Below are 9,118 nucleotides of genomic sequence, written 5' to 3'. Positions count from 1 at the left end.
AATGAACCCGTGTCGATGAGCCACCGAAGAGTTCTAGGGTTACAACTTATAGGAGTTATAGGTTTACATCTTAGAGCATTTAATAACTGGAGTCGCCGAAGAACTTGCAATTGTGCAAATTGACGTCCCCTCCCCCGCAAAAATCCGCAGACTGTTTCGTACAGAAAATGACAGCGATGACGTCTCCAGTTACTAAATGCTCTAAGATTTACATACATATTTAAATTGAGTCACTTGACTTAAAACTCGGGTAAATCCATCTGTCAGATTATGCGATTTTGGTATTAAGAAAAGGTAATAGGGTAGATATTTGCTGAGAGGGTCAAAAGGAGTTACCCGAGTTTGAAGTTAAGCGACAATTTAATGTTCCATGGCGGGTCTCTAGAGGATACCTACACGCAGAGGATATATACACGTGATACACCGTATACGTAGGGTCCGGTCTACCCGTAAGCCACCTCCTCCTCCATGATGGTCTCCCAGGAGTCGTTGGTGTCCGTCTCCCAGGAGTCCTCCTCCTCATCGTCATCCTCGTAGAACGCCAGCTGGAACAATGGCGACGAAAAGTATAGCCGTTTTGGGGGAATAGACAAAGTGTACAGTCAACTGTAAAAATATGGGTGTACAAATCATCTCAAAAATATGTCCCATAACTCTTATGTCAGTGAATTAAGAACTATGGGACATATTTTTGAGTAAGTTGTCTACACCCATATTTTTACACTTGACTGTACACTACATTCTATTCTAGCCTTATATATAGCCCTATATAGTCAGACATGAAATTGTAGAAAATTATTGAGGGCGCCACTTCCTTCGTAACTGTCACATTTTTGACGTAAAATGCTTAAACATGGCAACAATTTAGTATGTTTTTTTTTAAATGGAGAAATGACGGTCCAGGAAACTTCAGATTTTTTAGGATAGCATACTTCAATTTTTTTTGAGGTAATAACGTCTTATAAATCGATGAACACCGGTAGCATGCACGAAAAAGTGTCACGTTGTGGACGGATCTCCATTGTAAAGTTGTGGACAGATCTCCATGGTAACGTTACGTAATGTAATGGTAATGTTTTCTTATGACGTTATCACGCAAAATTATCGTCCGTAAACCGACTTTACAGACAACCATATTTTTTTTCATAATATTGCAACTCTAGTCATGGCACGCATATTCTAGACCGCCTACAGTTCGTTCTCAGCTTACCTCATTATCTCGCAGGCTGTGCACGGTCCGGACTCGAACCTGGAACATCCAGGCGCGGCCTAGCACCGCCGCCGAGCCGCTCAGCAGCAGCGGCATGCTGAACCGGCACTTCCACGCCAGGCCCATCAGAAACATGAATAACGACTTCCGATTTGTAGTCATTCTCGCATTATCTGAAATTAAATAAAAAAACTTGATAAAGTTTTCATCTCCGACTGTACTTTTCGTTGAATAGGTAGTCTCTACTAAACTGTTTTTTTTTTATTAAGTACTAGAATTTTACCGTTATCCAAAACCCAAACCCATTTAAACATTGGAAGACATTTACTTAATATTTTCTAAAAAAAGAAAGCCAATATAATTACACTTATTACATCTCTTGTTGCCCGCCCAGAAACCATTTTTACTGTCATAATCATAACAATACATTTTGTGTCATACACGTTACCTTGCAACACTTACCTAAACAAAAATGTAGGTACTTACTTCGTATATAATGCGGGCAACAGTACGAGTAAGGTCACTCTTTAAATTCACTCCAACTGTTTACATTCACATTCATTAATGAATACATTACATAATACACATCTACATAATATGATTTGCACCTGCACTGCACACCTCACTAAAGGTTCGTCTTTAAACGTCCAAATTCAAATACCTACTGGTTAGATTACCTATGGTTCAGATAGGAGTTCACTATAATGATATTTTTGTACTGTTTGTATTTAAATATTATACAATATCCAACGTTATTTACCAGTCTTAAGAATCAGAATAAATCTAAACGGTAACTGCAGTGTATGACGCCATTCTATGCATCAGCGTTATAGTAACATTATCAATACATTATGAACCTTAAGACTTTAGTTATAAGGTTCTATATGACTATTGCAGTTACGACGTTTTTGTTAAAATGTGGATTTGTTAGATAATGTTGACTAAATGACACATAGTTTCCTTGAGATGGTGTTAAGCAAATCAGGTTTGCGTCATTCTGATAATAATTATAAGTTATTGGCAAAAATTTCATTTTTGGTACAAGCTTTTATCGCTGACTGTACTTTTTTTACGACAGACAATTAACTAATACTCATCGAGACAATTCTAAAAACCCCTTACACAATTAGGTTGCTTTGTTTCATCACAGAGTTCCTATGGCCACCTCCTGTCTCCATCATCAGATCAGCTCGATGGTACCATAATATTGCATTGTCATCCGATTTATACATGCATGCAAAATTTCAGCTCAATCGGAAACCGGGAAGTGGATCAAATTTAACTTGCAAGATTTGATTACAGACAACGGTCAGGTGAAACTAAATAAAAGCTTGTAATTAATCCTTGTTTTGAAACCCTAGAATCCTAAATATGTACTAAAACTACAGTTCGAATGCCCAATTCAAATAGAATTTAGTATAGACGCGCATTGTCAAAGTAAATTTTGTAGCCACTGAAAATTTACTGCCATCTTTCGACACATGATTAAAACATTTAGTACGCCAATCAATTACTTTGACAATCCGCCTCTATATCAAATTCTCTTTGCCCAATTCATCTGATTATATAATATTTATTTATTTATGAAAGTGTATTTTTTTCACACGTCGTGCGTTGTCGTGGCTTGTATTTCCTTACCACGTAGCGTTCTACCCTTCTGCTCCTGGATATCTCAAATTCAAATAGTTTTGGTTATCCCTTCTACAGATTCCTCTTAAATTCTCAAAACTCTCTATACCTTCTCGCCTCTGAGAAATCGCCCAGAAAGTAACCTGTTTCCAATACACGCTAGTGTAAGCTTTTTGTAAAATCGAATTTTAGGACTGGGAGTCGAACCCTGGACCATTTTTTTTCTTATTTTGTATCTGCAGTGGTGCGGTAATAACGATTTTAACCTCTTTGATTTTTCACACTTAGCCTTATTTTCTTGATAATATATATATATACCTATATTTTTTACCTATAGTCTGTATCTTTAGGTAAGTATTTAAATAAAAGTAAACAAACAATTTGTACATTTATAACAAACCAAACCAAATACAAAACCGCCTGGATCTGTCACTGAACGACCTGACTTTAACCTACATTATTTGATCATGAATGTATTCATCTACCCTCAACGAGGGTAGATTTTGTTTACTTTTATTGAAATACCTAAAGATACACCCCCTTATTCATAAACGTTTACTAAAATTGACAAGCCGATAATAATCGTTTGTCCCTTTCCGACGTACTGGTATGATGGAAAGGGACGAACGATTATTATCGGCTTGTCAACTTTAGTAAACGTTTATGATTATGAATAAGGAGGACAGAGTATAGGATATCCATACCATTTTAAACCTTAATGCCAATGCATAAGGTTTAAAACAACAACGAATAAGAGATATACATATATTACATATAGTCGGTCAAACAAGTTTGTCAGTAGAAAAAGGCGCGAAATTCAAATTTTCGATGGGACAGTAACCCTTCACGCCTACATTTTTTTAAATTGCCGCTCTTTTCTACTGACGGAAATGGCTTGACAGAGTATAAAAACAAATACAGATAAAGAGAGTCAGAGGATAAAGTATATGAATGTAACTCATATAAAACAAAATGGAAGTTAGGGTACAAAAACACAGTTCGATTCAAGCATTTATTATATGAATTGCATTCATAAGATACACTTTAGGTTACATGAAAACGACAATTTCATTAAAATTTTGTATAACCTTGGAATGTTTCGAGAAAATATTAAAAGGTCCCAAGGAATTTCAACTCTATTCCAAATAGTATAAGACTCAAATTAGCTAGTTAGTCCAAGCTAAGATGGTAGCGATTTTTATAGCCCAGACGGTGCAAGTGTTATTTTAATCGTCAAACTTCTATGAGATTATGAAGTTTAAATAACACTTGCACTGCACAGTCTGGGCTATCAAGATCACTGCAAACTTAACTTGGCAGTCTTGTACTTGAATTCAGTTGAGACCTTTTTTAAATAATTGCCTGGAGTATTATAATATTACTATGATATGGAATGTGTCATACTAAGTATTACACCAAAATATCTGAATAGGCTTAAAGTATATACTAACCGATTTAAAAAATGCTAGCTTTGCAAATGACAATTACATCAGGCCCCAATTTCACATCGGTGACAGGTGCGACGAATTGTAAAATCACTGTTGCTGACGTCACAGGCATCCATGGGCTACGATTACCACTTACCATCGGGCGGGCCGTACTCCTGTTTGCCACCATCATTGTATTATTTAAAAAAACTTTATTATATCGGATAAAAACAGATATTTCTCCTGCGAAGTTTCTGACAATTGTCAAAGATTTAGAAGAATTGTAGGTAATTCTTGACAGGTAATGAGTTATATATGTCGGAATTTCGTGACAATTGTAGTGTTTCTTGTGACAATTGTCATAAACCTAGCAAGAGAAGTATCTGTTTTTTTCCGATATCATAAAGTTTTTTTTAATAATACAATGATGGTGGCAAATAGGAATACGGCCCGCCCGATGGTAAGCGGTAACCGTAGCCCATGGATGCCTGTGACGTCAGCAACAGTGATTTTACAATTCGTCGCACCTGTCACGTTGGTGAAACAGGGGCCAGGTCATTAATTAATTTGACCATTAACTATGTGCTGTGTTGACATAATAAGTAATGCAATTAAAATGTAGTAGTAGTATATAAACTAATTCATTTTATTAATGCCTAAAATAGCCTTGTTTTTCTGTAAAATAAAGAAATATACAACTTGTTTTGTATGTAAATGTAAATTGATTTTAAGTACATTTGATTTAACAAGTCAAAAAATATAGGTATAACATTTTTCAAGTCGGTTAGCCTATAGTATTTTACAAACATACACAATATTGTCATAGATACCCTATTTACGTAGGTGTTATAGAACCAGAATTCAACAAATCAAATTCTAAGAAAACTTGAATAAAAATAAAAATAAACATTTTTATAAGTGTAGCTGCCATAACTATTTTGAAAACTTAACTATACCTATTAACGTAAATATGAGTTGTTTTTACTATTAAAAATGTTATTCATAGAACATTGAATTTACTTACAATACAATATTTACCTCACAAGTGCATTTTCGATAATAAGAAAAGTTTTCGAGTAATAATGATTTGCAGTACAAAATGTTTTATTGACCGTATAGGTACCTAGGTGTGATCAAATATTAGGAATTGCATAATGAAAGAAAGTAAAGAAAAGATTGAGAAGTTAAAAATATTATTAAATATTGTTATTTGGCAGCTACATAATACATATAATAAACTCTCAAACTAGGAACTAGAGATATCACTTACATCATACTAAGTCAGATCTAATAAGATATGTAGTTCGATAGGACAATCTAAATGTTAGCGGGTGAATAGTAAGAAAGCTACATATCACTAGAGAGCTGAAGAAAATCTCTTGTATTCTGCCAAAACGCCACTTTTAAATGTGAATTGACCCTTTAACAGTCAACGTCAAAGATATGTACTAACTTTTGCATCTTACTCTTTTCTAAAATGCGAAAAATGTAAACACACTTTTGACGTGTGTACAGTCAGCAGCAGAAGTTGCTAAGCGGGCGGGGTGTTCAAAATTACCTTGACACGCTCTTATTCTCTTAACAATAAAGTCGCGTCAAGATCATTTTGAACACTTGGCCGCTTAGCAACTTCTGCTGCTGACTGTACAATGGACAAAGTGGCAACTTTTGCAGAAAATTTTGGATATCAAGAAGGAGTTCTAAGGAGTTACAATATTTGAAACAAATAGTTGTTTCTTTAGGCCTTAGTTTAGGCGATTTACTTTGCAATATTTGGCTAATGTTTTTGATGAAGGTACATTGAAATAGAAAAAGTTGTTACAGATAGTAAATAAATAGCTCTAAACTCTTAGGTACACATTTAGGTAACAATGATCATGAACAAAGTACTTCTGATTAAAATGGCACTGATTTTGATTGTTACAAAGAACTCCAGCTAAATATCCTGTAATTATAAGTAAAATTGAGATTACTCATCATCAAAGTAATCAACATGTTCGCCCGGAGCGAACCTGCCCGCTTGGAGCACACGCACGCACTTCTTAGCCGTCATCTCTGGCTTCAGAAGCGTACCCTGATTCTTAAATGTGGTGAACACGTCTTTGAGATTCTCATTCACCGTTTCTGCTAACACATAATCAATCATAGCTGTTTCTACCGGACCAGGGGAGTAGTTCAAAACTCTAATACCCTTCTTTTCTTCTGCAAGCACTTTGAAATACATCTCCCGAGCTGCTTTTCCACTGCAGTAATATGCCATGCCGCTCATTGGCTTGATAGCACACAGAGATGTTATGTTCACAATTACCACCCTGTCTTCAACTTCTTCAAAAATCTTCAGAAATTGGGTGTTCATACCGATCACCTTAAAAACATTAAGGTCATAGTAGTCTCTCAGTTCTTCCATATTCTCCATACGGAAAGTCTCCACAGCTAGGTTTCCAAGTGACCCGACATTGTGGAAAATCAGACTGGTGTTGAAGTCAGTGACTTTCCATCCTGCTAGTGAATTGTTCAGAACAGCTTTCATTTCATCATTGGATGCTTTCGACAAGTCTATGGAATTAAATATAACCTTTACCTTGTCAGATTCGCACAGGCTTGCTGTTACGGCCAGTTCCGCCTTGTTACGTGCCAGCAGTAGCATCAGAGAGTTTGGACCGAGGAGTTTAGATATCTCTATAGCAATAGCTCGACCAATGCCCTGGGAAGCTCCACTCAGCACGCAGTAAGTGGGCCCGGAAAGGTCAATGTTGTTTGAAGATGATGAAGCCATGATTACTTACAGTTTTGGTTTACTGAGGTTCTTCTTCTTCAATGAGCTGGTCTTCCTCGGTGTCGCCGATGACGGGGTCCAAGTCGCAGCCCTCTCGCATCAACCGGTCGATGCAGTCCGCTCGATACGCCGCCAAATCCTCCACAACCTTGTTCTTAGCTCGAATCGACTTCAATTTACGCTCTGAAAACGTAAAATTCTCTCGTTATAACAATCTGGAGCAGCGCTGCAGGCAAAGTGAAGTATGGAGCGGCAAAACCACTAAAATCGCAGCCGTAGGCAACGGTGTCCAATGACGGAATGTAATCCGAAACCCTGTCGCAATTTATAGTGCATATTGTTACAATTCTGTGGTGTAATCAGAACCAGTTCCAAAACTATTAAAAACGAATTACTATAATTAATTACTAACAAATACCTAAGATAGCCAAGTATTCGGCCGAATCCGATAATTTTCCCGAGTCCTGCGCGGGCGTGAAATCGTCTTCAAATTTGGGCGAAACTACAGTTTCTTCGGCAATTTCGCTGCCCCAAGGATCCATCAATCTCTGCAACAAAGTAATATGCGTTTCTAGGTCCGCTTCAGCGATAAGCAAAACTTTTTTGTTGCATGTGATAGTGGAAATATGATTCAAGGCCGTTTGAGACACCCACATTCACTAAGAAATAAATAACATGACGAGACGGTGTATACAACTTACTTGAACGTGGGCCTAAAGCCAAATGTTTAACATTGAATAAAGATATGGGTTCTGATTACATTTATTATATAGAAAAATTGGAATGTAAAAGAAAACGAATGGAAGCTTTAACTTGACATTGACGTTTTTTTTATTTGACAATAGATGAGATAGATTAAACAACAATCAGAACGTGCGTAGCAGTTGCAAACCAGACAAATATACGTACATTTCTGGAACAGCCAACATAATAAAATAAAATTGAACAATAAATTTATATCACCTGGCAACATTGTACATTCGGTTTGAAGATAATTTCGCTAATGATTGTTGTAACAAATGGATATTTAAATTGTACTTTAAATTGACAAAACAAAGTATATTTTTGAAGAAGCATAGAATATATAAGAAATTACTAATTATTTCGTAACTAGCATTAAATAGCGCGGGGAATACAATTTACGAATTCATACGTGATTCATACAATATGAAGTGACGACGTTAATTTTCAGTTGAATTACCTATAAATTATTGCGATAGTGGCTTTATAAATTAATCTAAAAACAAATATTTTCAATTATAATGGTAGCTGTTCTATCAAAGCAAACCAAAAATTAAACTAATTAAAGTAGCAATAGTACCTAAAGTACCGTATCTTTCAAGCTTGGCTGCTAATGTACTATTTGTTTTACAAGGGGGCAAAGTTGTTGATTAACCTCTCGTGCTTAATATTGATAGGTACTTACCCAAGCAAGCGAAAGATACCAAAAATTGGAATCTTGAGCGTTGCGAGGGTTTCAAGGCACGAGGGTTAAACATATTTTGCCACCGAGTGAAACACAAAAATTTTCACCACACCAACACAAGGAAAATACCAACTGTAAAATATCAAACAAAATCAGAGCAAATCGATTAAAAATGAATGTTATTAAATATTTATCATTCAAAATCATCATTTAAAAGTCAATTCTACCAGCAAACATAAGAAAACAAAATTTGCATTTGATTACTTTGCCTCACATGTGAATAAAATGCAACTTTCTTATCAGTTTTTGAACAATCGAGAGAGCCTTTACTAGCTGGTGTGATGAAAAATAAATTAACAGGATATAACAATGATCCAAGCACCCAAATATAAGACAATAACATTCAGACCAGACTTGACCCAGACTAAAACAGGACGTTTAAAGACACAGAAATGAGACGTATATACCAAGCCATAGAGTTGAAAATTCATTGTGTAAACCGGATTACGTGACCACCGGGGCCATACAGCGAAATTCAGCCAGGCAGGTGCGAACTCTACCAAGATTACACGTTCAAGTTTAGAACGCACTTTTTTATAATACGGTAAGCAAATATAAACTTTAACTCGTTTTCATAAAACTTAATTTGT

At 35.9% G+C, this 9,118-nt stretch overlaps 2 protein-coding genes across 4 annotated transcripts; both read right to left on the bottom strand.

Annotated features, from left to right (window-relative positions):
* Window positions 1–59: 59 nt before the first annotated feature.
* LOC134797779 (uncharacterized) lies at window positions 60–7,887 on the bottom strand. Of its 3 annotated transcripts, none has more exons than XM_063770148.1 (3): window positions 7,053–7,194; window positions 1,211–1,383; window positions 60–545 (listed from the first exon to the last, which is right to left on the bottom strand). In XM_063770148.1, exons 2-3 carry the CDS (start codon window positions 1,370–1,372, stop codon window positions 444–446), a joined length of 264 nt encoding a protein of 87 aa, XP_063626218.1. In that variant the 5' UTR covers window positions 1,373–1,383; window positions 7,053–7,194; the 3' UTR covers window positions 60–443. The 3 variants fall into 3 exon arrangements, with proteins under 3 accessions (XP_063626218.1, XP_063626215.1, XP_063626216.1); XM_063770145.1 differs by lacking the exon at window positions 60–545 and adding an exon at window positions 7,461–7,699 and having other exon boundaries at window positions 1,246–1,383; window positions 7,053–7,225; XM_063770146.1 differs by lacking the exons at window positions 60–545; window positions 1,211–1,383 and adding exons at window positions 7,461–7,590; window positions 7,744–7,887 and having other exon boundaries at window positions 7,029–7,225.
* Window positions 5,876–7,042, bottom strand: LOC134797764 (sepiapterin reductase). The gene has a single exon (XM_063770128.1). It carries the CDS (start codon window positions 7,040–7,042, stop codon window positions 6,236–6,238), a length of 807 nt encoding a protein of 268 aa, XP_063626198.1. The 3' UTR covers window positions 5,876–6,235.
* Window positions 7,888–9,118: the final 1,231 nt, after the last annotated feature.

This window comes from Cydia splendana, chromosome 15, assembly GCF_910591565.1.
Source record: "Cydia splendana chromosome 15, ilCydSple1.2, whole genome shotgun sequence".
Lineage (NCBI taxonomy): Eukaryota > Metazoa > Arthropoda > Insecta > Lepidoptera > Tortricidae > Cydia > Cydia splendana.
The sequence above is the reverse complement of the archived record's forward strand: the minus strand, read 5'-3'. Positions and strand labels throughout refer to the sequence as shown.

Excerpts from the sequence above, each read along its gene's own strand:
- LOC134797764 (XM_063770128.1), bottom strand. The coding sequence starts at position 7,042 with ATGGCTTCATCATCTTCAAACAACATTGACCTTTCCGGGCCCACTTAC.
- LOC134797779 (XM_063770145.1), bottom strand. The coding sequence starts at position 7,698 with ATGTGGGTGTCTCAAACGGCCTTGAATCATATTTCCACTATCACATGC. Across the intron at positions 7,226-7,460 it reads CGAATACTTGGCTATCTTAG|AGCGTAAATTGAAGTCGATT; the intron begins GTATTTGTTAGT and ends TTACGTTTTCAG.